The sequence below is a fragment of the Mesoplodon bidens genome (assembly GCF_964165515.1).
Source record: "Mesoplodon bidens genome assembly, chromosome: 9".
Classification (NCBI taxonomy): Eukaryota; Metazoa; Chordata; class Mammalia; order Artiodactyla; family Ziphiidae; genus Mesoplodon; species Mesoplodon bidens.
This window is the reverse complement of record NC_138166.1, coordinates 8,423,211-8,445,030: the sequence shown is the minus strand read 5'-3', so window position 1 is coordinate 8,445,030 and position 21,820 is coordinate 8,423,211. Positions and strand designations below refer to the sequence as shown.

At 37.4% G+C, this 21,820-nt stretch overlaps 1 protein-coding gene across 3 annotated transcripts in view; it reads left to right on the top strand.

Annotated features, from left to right (window-relative positions):
• Nucleotides 1-21,820, top strand: part of PTPN12 (protein tyrosine phosphatase non-receptor type 12) — a 91,234-nt gene that overhangs the window by 17,442 nt on the left and 51,972 nt on the right. For 2 of the 3 annotated variants that reach the window (XM_081243882.1, XM_081243884.1), the window contains exon 2: nucleotides 16,126-16,234. In XM_081243882.1, coding sequence (XP_081100008.1) covers nucleotides 16,126-16,234 — 109 coding nt within the window. Of the gene's footprint in view, nucleotides 1-2,590; nucleotides 2,625-16,125; nucleotides 16,235-21,820 lie in introns of all 3 variants that reach the window. The other variant, XM_081243883.1, reaches the window with a different exon arrangement.

The window sequence follows — 21,820 nt, the reverse complement described above, 5'->3', positions numbered from 1 at the left end:
TTAAAATATTTTACTCCCAGAGATTGCCAGTGTACCCACACTACACATTAAGTATTATTACAGGCGGTTTTGTATGGCTCAGAGAAGTCAAGCTGACAATGAAGTACCAAGTCACCCTAATGGCCTCATCCTATTAGAAATTAGCTTGTACCTAGGAATTGTCACTTCACAAAGCGATGCAAGAGAATACTGCTTTGCCTGAGACTTCACTTTGTAGTCTAAAATGGTAGCTGAATTATAAGAGTTTTTCATTTTATTTTAAAATAAGCAAGTTCAAAAAAGATCCACCATATTTGGGTAAACTTTTTTTAATGTAATAGTTGTCTAAAGGAGTCAGTTTGCCAGTGTAAAGAGACTGGTGAAACATTTAGGGCCAAAGCCAGTCTGAATTAGAGTGTTTTTTCTCCTGACTTGTATTTAAAGCACAAATATTATAATAATAATAAAGCTCAAATTTGACCTCATAAAAATGAAAGACATCTATAATAATACAAAAGGTAATGCAAGATAAGCAGTAGATTGAGATAAAACATTTTAACCACATTAAACAGTTGGAGGATTATTATCTAAAATATATGAGTAGCTTCTATATATAACACTCCAATAGGAAAATTAACAAATGCTAAGAAAATTAACAGAAGAAAAATGCAAATAATTATTTAAACATGGGGGAAAAGTCACCAACCTATTCAGTAATCAGAGAAATACAAATTAATTAATGTTACCTTTTGAGGGGTCTATCAGATTCCACCAAAGTTGGTGAAATTCAAAAATTGATAATCATGGCAATTCAGAAATTGTTAATAGCAAATGTTGGCAAGGATAGAGAAAAACTAGTATTCTAGATCTGTTAATAGGAAGGTAAACTGGTAAGGCCTTTTTTGGAAAGCAGTTTGGCCACTTCTAATAGAATTGATCATGTGTATACTCTTTGACCCATCATGTCAACTTCTAGGAATCTTTTCTTTAAAATATTTGCACATGTGGGTAAAATAGTATGTCCAAGTATATTAGTTACAGCAATTTTTTGTGAAACAATGTATAAAATATCTATTAATAAAGAGGCTTAACATGGTTGGTTACTTCAAAGGGGAGGGATATGGAGGAGAGGTGATTACTTTTCATTTATAATTGTGTGCAGAAAAAGTTAACAAGCCTGTGACTGCTGTCCTCAGAAAGGCCTACTTGCAAGAATGGCCCTTGGCTGGGGTCTGGGAACTTGGACTTTTGGGAGGGTTCCCATCATTCCATGATAAGAATGGCTCCCTTTGCCTTTACTGTACAAGTATAGTTTTTGTTAAACATCTACTTTCCTTATGGAAATCTGGGAATTTGGTTCCTGCTAAGACAGAGCGTACCTGTATGACCAGCCACCAATAAAAACTCTGGCTGCTGAGTCTCTAAGGTCTCCCTGGTAGACAGCATTTCACCAATGGTGTCACAACTCATTGCTGGAGTAATTCAGTGGGTCCTGTGCGACTCCATTAGGGGAGGACTCTTGAAACCGTGTGCCTAGTTTCTTCTGGACTTTGCCTCATGCTCCTTCCCCTTTGCTGCTTTTGCTTTGTATACTTCAGCCGTAATAAATCATAGCTGTGAATATGACAGTAGAGATAGTCCTGTGAGCCATCCTCATGTATCACTGAACCTGCGGGTGGTCTTAGGAACCCAAGGCACAACTTGACATTATGGTTTGAATGTTTTAGCATCCGCATGCATTGCTTGTATACATTTTAAACTGTTAAATTTAATATATTACATATTTAAATTATATGTACGTATGTGTATACATAGGCACACATATATACCTCATCTCTAAGAATGTGTTGATGGGTTTTTATATGTGTGTATTAGCACCCATATATTCTGTACATTTTCCCCCGGTGATAAAAGATTGAAAACTTTCCTTGGTGACATTGTAGGTAATATAATAAAGAAGCAAATCAAAAACAAAGTGTCTTCAGGTATGTTATTTAGGACAAGGGGATTATTACTTTAAAGAAATTATTTTAAATTACACTTCATTTTTTATCAGTTTCATATGTCAGTATGATGGTAAACCACAAAGATCAAATTTCAAGTAGCATTTTAAATGTATACTCTCCAGTTATACAAACTCTATTATCTCAGCTTATTGAACTGAGTAAGTTATAAATATGATAGTAGGGTGCCAATTCATTGACTGTGTGATGCTCTGAATATGGTATCAGTGCCCATTTTGTTTAAAAGACTTGCCATGCTTTACTGAATATGTGATACGTGGAAGATCCTAGGTATTGTGGAGGAATAAAGAAAAATATAAAAGATTATCTCTGGAAGACAGAAAATTATTATCTTGGGTAGCAGCAGTGGTTGTAGTGTTGGGATAAAACCTGTAAACAAATGGGTAGAAGAAGCGGGAATGATAAATACTATATGATCAAGATCTACTTTAGGAATATATGCTACCTGAGTGCAATGTATTGTTCACCACTATATCTGTACCACCTAAAAGAATACCTGACACATAGAGTAGGTTAGGAAAAATGATATAAGACTAGTCATCCTCATGAAGGTGATAATTGAATCTTACTTTTTCCTTTTATTATAGGTGTCCAGATCCAGTATGTCAGCAAGCTGAGAAAGTAGGTTTTTTTTTGAAAATCATAACAGTTAATTCATGAGTTGAGCAGAGCTATCTAATGTTATATGAATATTGTGTGGCTTGGTAATCTGAGACACTGTAATGGCACTTAACCAACAACTAGCTGGTTCCTCTTCCTTTAGTGGTTAGGGCAAACAACTATATAGGTAGAGATATTCGAAGACAAAATCATGCCCTTGGTAACTTGGGGTAGGAGGTTATGTGCAAGATTTCTTGCAGAAATCTTGATAATTATATGTAGGTAGATCCTAGTTTTTATCATGATTGAAGTTTGGCTTTTTGTTTGATTTTTGTATGTTATATAAAAGAGGAGCACTGTTTATCATTATTACAAAGAGATATTCCAAGACAAAATCATGCCCTTGGTAAGTTGGGGTGTACATAACTTCACAGTAGTGTGATCTGGCCTTTTCCGGACCAAGTCTAATACAATGCCAGAATGAAATACTTTTTGCAGGAAATTATCACTATCTAATTTCAGAGCTTTTTCATCACTGTGAAAAGGAACCCCATACCCATTACCAGTCACACCTCACTCCCTTTCACCCCAGTACCCTGGAAGCCACTAATCTACTTTCTGACTATAAATTTGCCTATTCTGGACATTTCATATAAATGGAATCATATAATATATGTTTTTTGTGTCTACTTCTTTCACTTAGCATAATGTTTTCAAGATTTATCAGCTGAGCATGTATCAGCACTTTATTCCTTTTTGTGGCCAAATAATATTCTATTGTATGACTAGACTACATTTTGTTTATTCATTCATCAGTGGATGGACATTTGGGTTGTTTCCACTTTTTGGCTTTTATGAACAGTGTTAGTATGAGCACTTGTGTACATGTTTTTGTGTGGACATATGTTTTTAGTGCTCTTGGGTATATACCTAGGAGTGGAATTGCTGGGTCATATGGTAACTCTATATTTAAACTTTTTTTTTTTTTTTTTTTTTTTTTTTCTTTTTGCGGTATGTGGGCCTCTCACTGCTGTGGCCTCTCCCGTTGCGGAGCACAGGCTCCGGACGCGCAGGCCCAGCGGCCATGGCTCACGGGCCCAGCCGCTCCGCGGCATATGGGATCCTCCCAGACCGGGGCACGAACCCGTATCCCCTGCATCGGCAGGCGGACTCTCAACCACTGCGCCACCAGGGAGGCCCTATATTTAAACTTTTGATAGTTGCCAAACTGTGTCTCTATTAAGAATTTAAAACTTAATTTTACAAACAAAAGTTTGCCCACCTAACTTGACTTTATCTCTACTTGGTCTTCCCTTCTTTTTGAAAAATGAAATGATTATGTGAAAGCACATCCTTTATTATACTTAATTTTTTATCTTTTTAAAAGCATAAATACCTTATATTAAAGCGTTTTTATGCATTGATAGGAAAAATGGGCCCAGCAGATCCCTGAATAGTAATTCCTTATGTGTTACTAGACTTGGGGAGTGGAATGGGAAGTTGCAAAAATATGGCTTGTAAAGTTAAGTCTGGTTTGCCAGGTAATTTTCAAGCTTTCGAATAAATAACAGGACATAATGTGATCTCTGTGTAGATCTATAATGGAAGTATTAGGGAGAACATCAATGACAATTTATTCTACCATTCTGGAATTTGGCCCATAATTTATTTTGTCTAATGCAGCCTAAAATAGACTTGCAATATACAGTTGAAAATTGCTTTCTGAAAAATTTTTTTTTAATTAATTAATTTATTTATTTTTGGCTGTGTTGGGTCTTTGTTTCTGTGCGAGGGCTTTCTCTAGTTGTGGCGAGCAGGGGCCACTCTTCATCGCGGTGCGCGGGCCTCTCACTGTCGCGGCCTCTCTTGTTGTGGATCCCAGGCTCCAGACGCGCAGGCTCAGTGGTTGTGGCTCACGGGCCTAGTCGCTCCGCGGCATGTGGGATCCTCCCAGACCAGGGCCCGAACCCGTGTCCCCTGCATCGGCAGGCAGATCCCCAACCACTGCGCCACCAGGGAAGCCCGCTTTCTGAATTTTTAAATAGAAACTGTAACTGGTAATGAACAGTGTGGTGTCAAGTATTGTACTGTGGTATGGCATCAAATCTTAGGGTACACATAAGATTAAAATGCTCTTTAAGAACAACAAAAAAAGATAGTATTTGAGTATACAAATAAAGATATTTTGGTATTTGCTAGTTTCAATAACAAGTCAACTAATCTGAGGCAGGTAATTAAAATATTTCCTTAAATTCCTCATCTGTTAATAAATCTTATATGGTCATCTCACTCTTTACTTTTTTTTTTTTTTTTTTTTTTTTTTTGCGGTACGCGGGCCTCTCACTGTTGTGGCCTCTCCCATTGCGGAGCACAGGCTCCGGATGCACAGGCTCAGCGGCCATGGCTCATGGGCCTAGCCGCTCCGTGGCATGTGGGATCTTCCTGGACCAGGGCACGAACCCTGCATCGGCAGGCGGACACTCAACCACTGTGCCACCAGGAAAGCCCCTCAGTCTTCACATATTTAAAGGCATGCTGTATGCTAGATGTCGGGTATGGTGCTTTATATGCATGGTTTAATGAATATAAATGCATTTTTTTCTGTCTCTACTCCTTGACATACATTAATTAATTAGTTATTTATTTATTATACTATTTTGTTATGCTCACCAAATTTTCTCTTTTTCCTCAGTCATTCAAAGGGTTTCTTTGGGACTTCCCTGGCAGTCTAGCAGTTTGAATATGGAACTGGAGGGATTTCCCTGACAGTCCAGTGGTTAAGACTCTGTGCTTCCGATTCAGGGGGCACGGGTTTGATCCCTGGTTGGGGAACTAAAATCCCACATGCCCCGCAGCGTGGCAAAAACAAACAAACCAACAACAACAAGAAAGCATTTCTTAAATCTTTTTATTTTTAATTGAAAAGACAGTATACTTAAAGGAAAGAAAATTAAGTTACCTATCATCCTATACTTAAAACAACTGTCTTTCTTCATTGGCAGTGGGACTAGAAAGTTAAGGGCCAGGTTTGGGAGTTGTTTACTGAGGTGGACCCACCAGAACTTGAAACTGACTGGATGTGCGAGGAAGCGAGTGGACATATAAGGGGGAAGAGTCCAAAACTACTAGGAGGTTTTTAAGTCTGAATGGTTAAGGAGGGCAGAGGTGCCACGGAAATAAAAAGTGACATAGAAGCAGGTGAATTTCTTTTTATCTAGTTAAGTTTGAGTTGCTGTTGTGGATGTTCTGTAAGCAGTTTGAATATGGAACTGGAGGGATTTCCCTGGCAGTCCAGTGGCTAAGACTTTGCCTTCCAATGCAGGGGGTGCGGGTTCAGTCCCTGGTTGGGGAGCTAGGATCTCACATACCGCGCGGCCAAAAAACCAAAACATACAACAGAAGCAGGGACTTGCCTGGTGGCGCAGTGGTTAAGAATCCGCCTGCCGGGGCTTCCCTGGTGGCGCAGTGGTTGAGAGTCCGCCTGCCGATGCAGGGGACGCGGGTTCGTGCCCCAGTCCGGGAAGATCCCACATGCCGTGGAGCAGCTGGGCCCGTGGGCCGTGGCCGCTGAGCCTGCGCATCCGGAGCCTGTGCTCCACAACGGGAGAGGCCACAACACTGAGAGGCCTGCGTACGGAAAAAAAAAAAAAAAAAAAAAGAATCCGCCTGCCAACGCAGGGGACACGGGTTCGAGCCCTGGTCCGGGAAGATCCCACATGCCGCGGAGCAACTAAGCACGTGCGCCACAACTACTGAGCCTGCACTCTAGAGCCCGCAAGCCACAACTACTGAGCCCGCGCCCCTGGAGCCTGTGCTCTGCAACAAGAGAAGCCACTGCAATGAGAAGCACGCGCAGCGCAACAAAGAGTAGGCCCTGCTCATTGCAACTAGAGAAAGCCCGCCCGCTGCAACGAAGACCCTACGCAGCCAAAAATAAATATAAATAGACTAATTTTAAAAAGTCTTAAAGGAAAATATGGAACTGGAACTGGGGAGAAAAGTCAGCAGAAATACAGATTTGGGGATCATCATAAATGTAATAGTTAAAGGCATGGTAGACAGGAGATAAACTTGCTAAAAGACAAAATCTGAGGAGAGAATAGTTCAAGAGAGAACACATGCATTAAGGGGCTGGATGCAAAGGACCAGAAAGGGTTAGAGGAGAATCAAGAGACACTTGTTTCATGAAATTGAAGAAAGGAGTTTTAAAAGGAGGTCATCATCTGTTAAATACTTTATAGGAATTGAGGCTTTTGGTTTTGATGCCTTTTGGAGATTATTGGTGACTTCATGAAAGTAGTTTTCAATATAAGTGGTAGAGGGAAGAGTGAAATTTTCAGGGGGTTCAGGAGTTAATGGTTCCCCAGGAAGTATAGGTTTCTCTTTAAAAGTTTGGTCTGTTGACCACAGCTTTGTGGCAGTCTGGACTAGCAAAAAATAATTTATTTCCATATAGTGGTAGATATGAATTGAGCTTTCTTAAACTGCAAAGGTGACTCTTCCTGTGCTACATTTTTGCAAAGATGAAAATACGAATTCTGCATCCATGCTATTAATTTGACGGGTCTTCTCTGTTGTATTTTTTAGTTGGACAGTCGATGTTATTGTAACTTAACGTGTTAAACCTGGGCCTCCATATTCTCAAGCTCACTGTATGTTTATATTATATATTTTGGAATAATGAGATTAGTGACGGATTGCTTTGGAATACTGGGCTTTGGAGTCTGGGCTTGGCAGAGTATTCCTCAGTGGAGACTAAAGCGTAAAGAGCACTAGAGTGATCACGTTTCCTTACATCAAGACACATAACTAGATAAAGGGAGGCATAGCCAGAAGCCATAGTATTAACACCCAGGTTTTGGAATTTTTGAGCAATTTGCTGTGGGGACAGTGGGACAAAATATTTGAAGTTGGGATTGACCTGGAAAATGTGGAACCAGTGGTTACATGAGTTAAATAGTTAGAAGGACATGAGATAAAGGATGATGAAACAGATGAAAGAGAAGTTGAGGGCTTTGTGAGTAGAAACAAAATAAAGTAAACCTGGGAACACTTTTTTTTTTCCCCCATTTGCTGTATTAACAAAACAATTGTATTGTCCTCTTAGTTCAAATAGGATTCTACTTTTTTTCCATAAAAAATATAGCCCAGAGGTAGGGAGGGGATAAACTTGGATTATATCCTCCTAATATTTTGATCTTGAGAAAGCACTGTATTTTCTTTCCAAACCAGAGAACACGAGCCTTTCCTTTAAGAAAAGGAAACCATTTGCTTGTTGTCTAGGGTGTGCAAAAAACGATTATAGTCTTGCTGTGAAATTTTTTTATTACCTTTTTTCTTAAAAACTTTTATGTTTTGCTATATTCATTGTTTTAAAATATAAAGTCTGTAGTACAAAGTTTTATTTAAAAACGAATTCTCAAAATGAAGATCCATTGCTTCATCTATTCAGGGAGGATTATAAAGCTACTATGTTGAGGAGATCTCCTTTGCTGTTATTTGATGGAACTAGGAATTGAACCGCAGCTTCTCTGACTCAAAGCTGTCTCATTGTGAAGTGGTAATGAAATTTAAGGAGTGAGAGAAAATCGTTTCCTAAGTTTACTGGTCAATTCTCATTTGCATCCATTTCTTCTGAACATAACCACCTGAGAAGACCTAAAGAGTATATTGACTTGCTGCAGTTTGTCACAGGTTATGCTTGAAGTAGCTGGTATTAATAGAATAAGAAGATATGGTCTGCATCTTCAGGGAACTCATGTTCTATCAGGGATGGTATATGTGCACATATAAATAATTATTGTACATTGGGAGATGTCCTAGATGAGAGGTATATAGCAAATGCTGTGGGTAGAGATGAGGAAGCAGTATGGGAGGAAGTGGAAGATGGGATTGGGTGCTGGGACTACTCTCAGGGAATGTTTCAGCAAGATGATATCTGTACTGAGCTAGAAAGAAGCGAGGAGGTTGCTTGGTAGACTACTAGGAAAATAACTGAAGCATCGAAATCAGGATGATCAAAGAGTAAAAATCATTACTCTTATTAATACCCAAAGTCTGTTAAGATTGGCCCCTGTTTACTTCAAAGTATGTCCTTTTAGTATCAGCCCTGACTTAGCTTTAATGAGAAGGCATAGCTATGCATTTCTGAAGAAGAATGGCAGACAATTTAGTCTGTCAGGCAGCAGTAGGTAAAGCGTGAGCAAAGATAGGAAGATGAATTTTGAAAGGCAGAGTTTCATATTTTGCACCTAAAGGTAAACGTTGCAGTTGTGTAGTTGAAAGACCTGTTAGTTATTTTAGTTGCTTGTAACAGTTATTATTAGAGGCATACATATATATATATATATATTTTTTGAGGTACGCGGGCCTCTCACTGTTGTGGCCTCTCCCGTTGCGGAGCACAGGCTCCGGACGCGCAGGCTCAGCGGCCATGGCTCACGGGCCCAGCCGCTCCGCGGCATGTGGGATCTTCCCGGACCGGGGCACGAACCTGTGTCCCCTGCATCGGCAGGCGGACTCAACCACTGCGCCACCAGGGAAGCCCCGGCATACATATTTTTATATAAATATATTTGTAAAGATTTAAGAACAGCCAGTTAAGTTAGAGATAGTATATGTTTGGTGGAAATTATACTCTGATTTTACTACTTGCTGCTGTTACTTTGTATTTGAGGTTTTAAAATTTTTTATTTTGTCTTAGTAATCATCCACCTTGTGTGGTTGGATTAGCTCAGTCGTATTACCATTGAGGGGCTTTTGTGACTGATGGCCTTAACATTTCAGGCATAAAACCAGATGAATTTTTTCATTTAACAGTTATTACTGTGTGCCAACTGTATGCCAAACGCCCTGCCTTTTAAAATTCAGATGGATTTTCCAGTATTTGCCTCAGAAATATTTCGGCGCAATGGCAAAAGCAGTACTATATAGGTACTCATATATTTTGCTACAGTGTAACTCTAAAGCTTGAAGTAATTCCATTTTATTTCACTTTAAGGTAATGTTGTTTGGGTTTGTATAGTGTGTGCATATTTACTAAAATTAGTGTCTTATGAAGCTTTTTTTTAAGTGCTAATGACATTCAGGAATTTGGGGCAGTAGTGTGTGGCCTAGTAACAGAGGACGAGAAGGCTTGAGCTCCAGTATTTATTTATAGGCCATCTTATACAAAAAGAATTTGAGTTAGCTTAATTTTATTTTAGCTCTACTACTTTTCTGTCCATTTGTTTTCTTAATTGTCCTGATTGAAAATCCAGCCAACAAGTAAATTTAACACCTGTTCCTGTCTACATTTATTCTGAATTCTAAGTCTGTTTGGTGAGTATGAAGAGAATTAGATAAGTTTTAGCGGTGGAGCTAACACAGCTTGCTGATGGATTGACTGGATGTTGGCGGTGAGGGGAGGCGGAGGTAGGAATCACGATGATTCCCAGCTTTGAGGCTTGAGCAGATATTGAATGGTGGTGCTCTTTGGACATGGTTGTGATGCCTGTGAGACACCCAGTGGACAATTGGGTAGACAGTTCGCTCTTTGACTGGAGAGATTCAACAAGTGTCACAAACACATTGTCACTAGCTTTGGTCCTTAGATAAACAAGGGAATTGTTCTACCCTTTTAAAGAACCAAATCTTGACACACAACTGGACACCTTAAAGAAGATAGTCATATTGCATGTGACTTTAGGGGCCTCTGAGAATCAGTTATTGATTTAGGATTGGGGAATAAAACGTCTGTGTTTTTAAGAAATAAAGAGAAAGTAATTTGTTTGGAACTTTAAAACAGTGAATATTAAACTCCATTTTTGTTTGCATCACAAATTCTGATGTATTAGAGACATCTCGGTGACTTATCTGAGAAGGCTAATTAAACAATTCTTGAAATCACCCATTTTAATGTGATTTGCATTGCACTAGCTATAAAGTACAATAAGATAGTTCAGTCTCTTCTTTCAGTTTTATAGTCTAATGGGTGAGACATTAGACTGTAAATACTTTTCAGAAGTGGTAATAAAACAGTATTGTTGACTACTAAGTGCTGGGAACTGGGAGCAACGAGGAAGGGAGTGTTCAAGAAAGACTTAGGGGCTTCCCTCTTGGCACAGTCATTAAGAATCTGCCTGCCAATGCAGGGGACACGGGTTCGAGCCCTGGTCCGGGAAGATCCCACATGCCGCAGAGCAGCTAAGCCCGTGCACCACAACTACTGAAGCCCGCGTGCCTAGAGCCCGTGCTTCTCACCGCAACGAGAAGCCCGTGCACCACAACAAAGACCCCAAAATAGATAAATTTATTTAAAAAAAAAAAGAAAGAAAGGCTTCAGAAAGGAAATAACACTCTAGCCAGAGTCCTCCTATTAACTCACCAGCAAGAGGAAAAATTGTAGAACTGTGATGATGAGGGGTGGAAGGGTACTTCTGCTGGTGGTGGTGCATAATTCTATATGGCTGAAGCGTCATACTCTGAGTAAGAGAGTGTTATAGAAAGTAGAAGCTGGGAAATCAGACAGGCAGCTTTCAAAATATGTTAAAATGAAAGGATTTGGTAATTTATCTAGGAGGTGATAGACCCATTGGAGGGTTTTTAAGCGTGGGACAAATTAAAATAATCAGGCTTGCTTTTTAGAATAGAAACTGAGATAAGAATGGAATTACGAGTTTATTATGTGACTTTCTCAAGACTTTTAAGGGTAGTTGAAAATGTCTTAAAGGTTTTTTGTTTGTTTGCTTAGTTAAAAAAAAAGCGCCACACATGATAAGGGGTGTCAATAGTACCTATAAGTTTATGTAAATATACCATTTAGCTATATTTTTGCCAGTTAGGACAGTAAACGATTCAAAATATTTTCTTGCTTTAGTGTAATTATGTGTAGCTTAATAAATGATTTTATTAGTGTTTAGTTCAGTGCTGTTCTCATACAAACTGTCACGTAGCACTGTAGTTACGAATAATGTTCCTTAGTGTATTATGGCATGTTTCTCAATTTCATATTGACAACTTCACTACAGACAATGGAAATGGTGGTCAGAAGTTAAAATGAAATGATATGTGTAGGTACTTCCCACTTCATATAGTTAAATGAACTTTGGTGGTGCTGCGTCTCCTCAATTTGGTGTGGTATTCAAAGAACAAAACCATCTTCTTTTGTTTAGGCCAGCATTCAAATCTTATTCTAAGATTAATTTATTTAACATATAAGCATTAAATATGCTCCAGGGATTCAGGGCATTACCCATTTCAATCTGACAGTAATTTTGTACTCATAGAGTTTAGAGTTTAGTAGAGGAAATAAGATGTATTCTCTTTATATATTTATCATAAAGAGAAGGAAATGGTGTTTCAAGAGTACATATACAGTCTAAAAAAGAACTCAGAAGGGAAGGATTATTGTTGCATGAGGGGAGTAAGAAACTCTGAAGGAGCTAGGACTTAAAAGATGTATAAGATTTGGAGGTATGTGAGTGGAATGACCACTAAGAAGCAAAGAAGGAGCATACACAAAGAGACAGAAAGATGATTATCATGATAATTTTTAAAAGTCGAATCTCGAAAGCATCTTTTTATGGTGTTTTGTTTACCAATTACATACTGCTGGTGTCAAGGGCTACCAGATCTGTACGTTTTTGTATTATTCTGATGTTTTAAGAGATTTAGGAAGGAGTTTTGGTTTGCTGTACCTCCCAGTTTATCTAGAATTTAATCTCAAAACTTTGTGGGTTTTTTTTTTTTTGGCCACGCCACGCGCGGCTTGTGGGATCTTAGTTCCCCGACCAGGGATCGAACCTGAGGTCCTGGCAGTGAAAGTGCCGAGTCCTAACCACTGGACCTCCAGGGAATTCCCTCAAAACCTTTTAATTCTTTCATTTAAGTACTTTTGTTTATAGGTGGTGTGGGTTTTTTGCTCCCACTTGCTGCTCAACAGTGATCTCCTCCCCATCCCTTTGTTTTTGCTACTTGATAATTACATTTTTCCTTCTTCATCCCTAATCTGTGCTCCTCCTCCGAAGAAAAATCCCTAATCACTTTTCAGAAATTGTCAATGCTGCCAATCTGTACATAAAATCCAGAGGAATCTAAGAATTGTTGAAAATCAACATCCATTCCTCCATGCGGTCGATCACCATACTCCTTCCTCTTGAACATACCCTTATACCAGTGGTTCTTATGCACAACCCACAGACAGCAGCCGCAGCATCACCTGGAAACTCATTAAATGCAAAATTCCCAGGCTGCATCCCAGACCTACGGAGTCAGAAACTCTGAGGGTGGGGCTCTGCAATCCTCCTTTTAATAAGCCCTCCAGGTGATTCTGAAGCATGCGCAAGTTTTACAATATGAATGAAGCATGCTTTAAAATACTCAACACACCCAAGCAAACAAATTGGCCTAGAATATGTGACTCCTTTTGATCTCTGATCTAAGAAAGGTTTTATTTAAAGAAAGAAAGAAATCTGTAGTAGCAAATAACATTTAAAGAGTTTCAGTAATTACTCAATAGTAATAGTTAACATTTATTGAGCCCATTTTTTCATGCCAGGCTCTTTGGTGAGAGTAGTAGATATTATCCTCAGATCACAGAGGATGAGACACAGGTTAAATGAATTCAGTGTCTTATAGCCAGAGAGTGTCAGATCAAGAATTTTAATTCAAGCAACTAACTATAAAGCTGATCTTTTTGTTAGGAAATAAGTTCCTATTTGAGGATATCTTTTTAATACAGTTGGGTAGAATTTTTTGATGCCAATATTTTTAAAAGTACGAAACAGTTTTTATGTTTAATAGGCCACCGTTGTTTTATTTATACTACATCATAGATTAGTACCTCTAAGGGGTATGAAAATTTCTAAGTACACTACTTATGTAGACTTATTTTAATAGAACATTCTTCATTGGAACCATGACAGTCGAAGGCATCCCATGCTGTGCTAGTCTTTAAGAAAACTGAATGTATAAAAATTCAAACTCCAATTAGATATTTATTTGTACACAGAAGTGTTCTTAAGTTTCATTATATGAGAAATGAGAAGTCATTTTCTATAAAAACTTTGTTTTGCACATTTCTCAATAACATAATTTGTCTTGTAAAAGAAGAAATGCTTGGAGTGATTGCAGCAGGTATTCCAGAAGTGCATTTACATTTTATAATTAAATTCATCCCCTCTTCCCTTTGCTTTGTAGTTTTTTTGTATGTGTGTATATATGTGTATGTGTGTTTTTTCACTGACAGTTACCTAAGTTATATCCCTTTCCCCCTGTGTTTCTGCAACTGTTTGGATTGATATCCTTCTGTTAGTCACATTCACATAGAATATTTTGTAATACATTAAGGTACTATATTTAAAAATGAAAATCTTTGAGCAGAGAAAACGCAAAAATTCTGATTAAATATGTGAGATATATATGTTAGTAACTGGGAGGATCTTTGTTAATGTGGAATAATGAAATTATGAATAGTCTTTTCTTTTACTTTTTTAAACATTTTATTTTTGAATAGGTAATGCATTCATGTAATCCAAAAAGTATGAAAGGACGTATAGTAATGTTTCCTTCCCATCCATTGCCTACAGCAACTCATTCTCTTCCCCATAGACAACAACTTCTGTTAATAGTTTCAGAGATGTTTTATGCACATGTACAAGCAAATACAAATGTATTTTTTTCTTCTTAACACCAATAGTTATATATACACTATTGTGTTCTCTGCTTTTTTACACTTAGTATATATTTTTGACATCTTTCCATATCACAGTATATCAAGAGCTTCCTCGTTTGTTTTCAACATATGTCATATTTGATTGTATAAATGAAACATCTTTTTTTTTTTGTGGTATGCGGGCCTCTCACTGCTGTGGCCTCTCCCATCGCGGAGCACAGGCTCCGGACGCGCAGGCCCAGCGGCCATGGCTCATGGGCCCAGCCGCTCCGCGGCATGTGGGATCCTCCCAGACCGGGGCACGAACCCGTGTCCCCTGCATCGGCAGGCGGACTCTCAACCACTGTGCCACCAGGGAAGCCCGAAACATCTTTTTAGCCAGTCCTCTATTAATAGTCTTTTCCAATTTTTGCAGTCTTTTGCTGTTATAAACAATTCTGCAATAAATAACTTTGTGTGTACATCATTTATGAGTGTGTGCCATTTATCTAGAGAACAAATTTGTAGAAGTGCAGTTCCTAGGTTAAAGGGTTATGTGTATTTGTAGTTGACAAATTACCCTCCTTAGGGGTTGTGCTAATGTTCTTTTCTACCAGTATTGCATCAAAGTTCTGGTTTTCCCACACCCTCACGAACAGCCCATTTACTTTTTAAATACAATTTTTACCCCCCAGTACACCTACATACTTTGAGAACTTTATTACTACAGGAAATAACATCATAAATGTGGAGAATTTTGCTTTGGCATTGTGCCAGTGCAGAACAAGATTCTAGTTAAGTCTTTTTATCTTAAAAATGAATATTCCTGCTTTAGATCTCTAAGATTGTGATGATAAAGTTCAGTAGTTTTTCAGAGAAAAACAGAAAGCTTACTATTCCATGTGTAAGGGTCTATTTTAAGATTATTTCAAGTGTTGTATGTTAAAGTATGTCAATGTAAGAGTAAGTTAAGGATCTTGAATTAAAGTTCTATCCCAAAAATATAGACATAATATTCTTAGTTGCTTAAATATTAGCATCCCAAGGAACAGAAATAAAATGGTGAAAAAGTTAAACATTACCAGATTTCTTTTTCATTTGTATTTAATAATTTTATTGAATAGTAAAACTAGAATGCCTTCAATATGTCTTTAAGCCTGGAAGAAAGCAGGCTCCTTTGAAATTAAATTTCAGCAATGTAGTTGAGTAGTGAATTTAAACAATTCACAATGCTGACTTTCAGTGCTTCTGAAAGCAGGAAGTGTATTACTGACATGCAGAAATATTCCAGCCCAAAGAACATCCCTACCGCCATATGTGGTAAGAATTTGTCACTAACTCACAAACCACTTCTGTAATGCAGTGAATAAGCAGAATTGGTCTTTGTTAGACATTTCCAATTCAATGTCAAAGAACTTTGTTTTGCAGTGTCTTATAAGTAATTATTAGCTTATGCCTTGGAAGGACGCTTGCATATCATGGGTGCTCAAGGTTTATTGAGAGAAGAAATCAAGAAACTTGTACATAATCTTTTAGGCATGATTTTCAAATTTGCTTTTTGAGACCCTGAGTTAAATATTCTGATTCAGTGTATTAATGATGTATTTAAATAAAATTACTTTTATTCTAGTGTCCCCCCCCCCTTTTTGTTTTTTACTACTCTTTGGAGTATTAATCTTATGTTTGCACTTACGCTAAAAATGAAATTATCTTAGGGTTAGTTTTAAAGGGGTAAGGAGATACTGTGAAATTAGAAAAACAAGAAAATGAGTTGTGAGGAATCAGGGTTAGCAAAGTTCAATGAAGAGCTATTTATCATTAAAATTTTCATTAAAATTTTGAAATACTAATGTTTTTCTGAACTTGAATTTTCTTTTTTTTGATTTTAAGCGACTAAGAAGATTGTCAACCAAGTATAGAACAGAAAAGATTTATCCTACAGCCACTGGAGAAAAAGAAGAAAATGTTAAAAAGAACAGATATAAGGACATACTGCCATGTAAGTTTGAAATGCCATTAATGGAACAAATGGAAATGCTAATTAGCAGTTTTATAGCCTAAACTAGCTTTATTCTAAATAAATAAATGATAATAATTTGTGATTGTGCTTGTCTTTCCTTCTGATAATAGTTTTGTTGTTGTAGTTGTTTTATTGTTTAATTTTTCTTTAAGCATCACAATTACTCTGATACTAACTCACTTTTAAATACTGAAAAATCCAAGTAAAAATACCTTTTGTGGAATCCCTGTTCAAAGAAGTTATTTTGTTAAAATAAAATAATACAGACAATTCAATAAGTATAATTGAATACATTTTGTAAAATGCTAAAAATATTAACTCTTACCTATTGTCTATTAACAATAAGAACCTTAATTGATTAATTATGCATTAAAAATGAACCATAAGATGATTCATGCCTGTGTGTCTGCTGTTCTCAGTAGTCTAAATATGATCTCTGAGGGCATCTCTGAGGGCATGCCTAAGACTGATAGCATCATATTCTAATAACGATAATATAATTATATTCTTAAATAGCATAGTTTTCTAGCAAAATACCTTTACCTCTAAAAGCATGCATACATAAGGGTCCCCATTTTATAAAGTAAAAATTTATATCATACCTGCTATCTGTTAAAGCTACCAGTAGTCTTTCTCTTTTCCTTCAAGTATCTTGAAATATACACATTCCATGGCATTCTTTTTTCTCCATTCATCCTTTTTTCCCTAGCTTTACTGAGGTACAGTTGACAAAATGTCATTCATTCCTAAAGCTTCTTCTTCTAAAATGTCCTTGATAAATTTCCCAATGACTTTAATTGCCATATTTGGTAGTCTTTTTTTAGTGCTTATTCCTTTCTGTTAACTATTTTGATGTCATTGACCAGCCCCTATTTTTGAAATTTTCTTCTTCCTTAATATCCCTTTTCAAATCGCCTCCTCTCTCTGTCTCCTTCCTTCTCTTTCTTACTGTCTTCTCTGCATAAATTTAATCCTTCATCTTTCTATTGTTGTTCAGCTTTACTCTCAGCTGTGGGATCTGTGAGTGCCTGGTAGTAGCAAAATTATTACAAAGCGTCAGCATAGCATAATGGTGAAGAGTTCTGACTCTGGAAGTTCATATCCTGGTTCTGTCACTTGCTATCTATGACTTTGGACTCATCCTCTCTGTGCCTTTGTTTCTTCATCTTCGAAATGGAGATTAAAATAATAATACTTTTAAAGATTATTTTGTGCATGTAAAATGCTTACAATTATCCCTAGTATATAGTAACCACTCATTAAGCTTTTGGAAAATCTACTCTACTTTTCTTACCAGTTCACTTCAGAATAGTGAATAGTATAGGTTTCTGGACAGTGTTTTTTTAAATTAAGCAATATAATCTTGAGGTACTCTTACTGTGCTCTGGAATTAATGCACATACTCTTAAAGAGACAGTTTCTCTACCTTCTTTTTCTATCATCTGGGGAAATGAATCTCAAACAGCTTCAGGTTTCTGTTTTCATATGTTGTGTTTCATTCATTAATTTTATAAAAAACTTTTAGCATATACTATGTGCTGCAGATACAGCAGGAAACAAACTGACAAAATTCCCTGGCCCCGTGGAGCTTATATTCTAGTCAAGGTGATGGACAGTTAATTCAAATAACATATTATGTTCTCTCATAGTAATTAGTGCTATCGAGAATAATACAGTAGGAGGTACATAGAGAAAGTTGAGAATAGAAGGGGGAAGCTTTGTGATTTTAAATAGAGATAGAGGGGGAAGGTCAATGGTATGCTGGTCAACTGCCCCTCTGAAAAATAAAAGCCTTGGTTTGTATTGCTTGCCAATTTCCATAGTAAATGGACTATTTACCATAATCATCACAACAAAACTATGAGGTAGGTACTATTATATGCCATTTTGCAGATGAAAAACTGAGACAGAGAGAGGTTAAATACCTTGTCACACAGCTAATAGGGTGGTGAGAAGTTAAACCCAGGCAGTTTGTACCCAGAGCACTGGTTTTCAACTACAGTGATTTTGCTGCTGAAGGGACATTTAGCAATGTCCGGATGTGGTTTGGTTGTCACAACTAGGCTGTGGAGTGAGCAGGCTGCTACTGGCATCTAGTGGGTAGAGGACAGGGATGCTATTGCATCCTACAACACAGAGGCTTCAGCCTCCCCGCAGCAAAGAATTATCCAAGGCCAAAATATCAATAGTGCTGAGGCTGAGAAACCTTGCCCTAGAGCCTGAGCTCTTAATTACAGTGCTATAGGTAGAGTAGCAGTGCCTTTTTCCCTTTAAGTTATTTAAGGTTTGATAAGTCAGTTTCCAATAAATTTCTAGTCATTTTAATTTGGAAAACTATATTGAAAGTAATAGTATTTAGAGATAATGTTTTCTTACTATCATAAGAATAATGTAAATTGTCAATTTCCTTTGAGTATTTAGCATGTCCAGTGCTTGCAGGTACGGTATATTTTTAAAAACAGCTTTGTTGAGGTATAATTTACATACCATAAAATTTACCCATTTTAAGAAAAGGGAACTTGTGTACACTGTTGATGGGAATGTAAATTGGTGCAACCACTGTGGAAAACAATATGGAGCTTTCCCAAAAAACAAAAAATAGAACTACCATATGACCCAGCAATTCCGCTTCTGGGTATATATCCACAAAAAACAAAAACACTAATTTGAAGAGATACAAGCACCCCAATATTCATAGCAGCATTATTTACAATTGCCAAGATATGGAAGCAACCTAAGTGTCCATCAACAGATGAATGGATAAAGAGGTATTTTAAATATAGATACAGATATAGCGGAATACTACTGAACTATGAAAAAGAAGGAAATTTTGCCATTTGCAGCGACATGGATGGACTTGGAGGGCGTTATGCTAAGTGAAATAAGTCAGACAAAGACAAATACTGTAGGGTATCACTTATATGTGGAATTAAAAAAATACAACAAACTAGTGAATCTAACAGAAAAGAAGCAGGCTCACAGATATAGTGAATAAACTAGTGGCTACGGGGAGTGGGTGTGGCAATATGGGGGCGGGGGTGGGAAGGATAAACTATTGGTGTATGATATGCTCAAGGATGTATTATACAACATGGGGAATATAGCCAATATTTTGTAATAACTATAAATGGAAAGCAATCTTTAAAAAAAGTTTATAGAGGGCTTCCCTGGTGGCGCAGTGGTTGAGAGTCCGCCTGCCGATGCAGGGGACATGGGTTCGTGCCCCGGTCCGGGAAGATCCCACATGCCGCGGAGCAGCTAGGCCCATGAGCCATGGCCGCTGAGCCTGCGCGTCTGGAGCCTGTGCTCTGCAACAGGAGAGGCCACAACAGTGAGAGGCCCACGTACTGCAAAAAAAAAAAAAAGTTTATAGAGTTGTACAATCAACACAATATAGTTTTAGAATATTTCCATCACACCAAAAAGGTCACTCACCTATGCCAGTTTGTAATCTTCAGCCCCAGACAACCACTGATCTGCTTTCCATCTCTAGATTTTCCTTTCCTGAAAATCTCATATAAATGTAATCATACAATATGTAGTCTTTTGTGTCTGGCTTTTTTCACTTAGCATGTTTTTCAGATTCATCCATGTTGTATAATAGTACGTAGTTCATTCCTTTTTGTTGTTCACTAGTATTCCATTGTATGGCTATCATATTTTGTTTATCCATTCAGTAGTTGAGGAACATTATAAATAATGCTGCTATGAACATTTCTAGGTAAATCTTTGTATGGACATATTGTTTTATTTTTCTTGGGTAGATACTTAGGAATGGAATTTCTGGGTCTGTGGAAGCTTATGTTTATTTTTTAAAATTATTTTTTGAAATTAATTAATTAATAAATTTTATTTGGTTGCCCTGGGTCTATTTGGTCTTAGTTATGGCTCGCCGGCTCCTTAGTTGTGACATGCGAACTCTTAGTTGGGGCATGCATGTGGGATCTAGTTCTCTGACCAGGGATCGAACCCTGGCCCCCTGCATTAGGAACATGGGGTCTTAACCACTGTGCCTCCAGGGAAGTCTCAGAAGCTTATGTTTAACATTTTAAGGGACTCTTAAATTGTTTTTCAAAGTAGCTGTGTACCATTTTACACCAGCAGTGTATGAGGGTTCTAGTTTCTCTACATCCTTGCTAACACTTGTTACTGACAGTCTTTTTGATTATAATTATTCTAGTGGTTATGTAGAGGTATCTCTACACATCCACTAGAATAATAGAGGTATCTCCTTATGGTTCCAATTTGCATTTCCCTAATGACTAATGATGTTGAGCATTTTTTCTTGTTCTGTTAGCCACTGTATACTGTCTTTGGTGAACAGTCTCTTCAAATCATTTGTAGTTTTTGAAAATTGATTTTTTATAAAATTATAAAAGTTCATAACTTTCATAAAAGTTATAAAGTTTTATAAAGTTGAGTTATAAAAGTTTTTTACATACCCTAGAAACAAGTTTTTTTTCAGATATTATGATTTGCAAATTTTTTTCCCAGTTTCTAGCTTGTCTTTTCTTTTTGTTTGTTTTTTTTTTTTTTTTTTGCGTTACATGGGCCTCTCACTGTTGTGGCCTCTCCCGTTGCGGAGCACAGGCTCCGGGCGCACAGGCTCAACAGCCATGGCTCACGGGCCCAGCCGCTCCGCGGCACGTGGGATCTTCCCAGACCGGGGCACGAACCCGTGTCCCCTGCATCGGCAGGCGGACTCTCAACCACTGCGCCACCAGGGAAGCCCTAGCTTGTCTTTTCTTAATGGTGCTTTTTAAAGTGTGCAAGCTTTTAATTTTCATGAAGTCCAGTTTATCAGTTTTATGGATCATGTTTTTGATATTCAATCCAAGAACTCTTTGCCTAATCCAAACTCAGAAAGATTTTCTCTTATGTTTTCTTATTTCATTCCTAGAAGTATTATAGTTTTAGCTCCTACATTTAAGTCTATAATTCATTTTGAGTTAATTTTTAATATGGTGTGAGGTAAGGGTCTAAAATAATCTTTGAGCATGTGCCATTGTTCCAGCACTATTTGTTGAACATTATCCGTTCTCCATTGAATTGCCTTCTTTCCTTTGTTGGAAATCATCTGACTGTAAATGTAAGGGTTTATTTCTGGACCCCTAATTCTATTTCATTGACTTATTCTTCAGCCAGTATCACACTGTCTTGATCATTATAGCTTTATAGTAAGTTTTAAAAGCAAGAAGTGTTAAGTTCTCTGTGTTCTTATTTTTAAAAAATTGGTTTGGTTCTTCTGAGTCCTTTGCATTTCCATATAAATTGTGAGATAAGCTTGTCAATTTCTGCAAAAAATCCTACTGGAATTTTGATAAGAGTTGTGATGAATCTGTGGATCAATTTAGGGAGAATTGCCATCTTAAACCATATTGACTCTTCCAATCTAAGTGTCCATCAACAGATGAATGGATAAAGAAGGTGTGAAATATATATATAGAATGTCTCTCTCCATTTAGATCTTCTTTATTTCTCTTAGCAATGTTTTACGGTTTTCAGTGTACAAGTCTTGTATTTCTTTTTAAAAAGTCTTTATGCTATTGTGAATGGAATTATTTT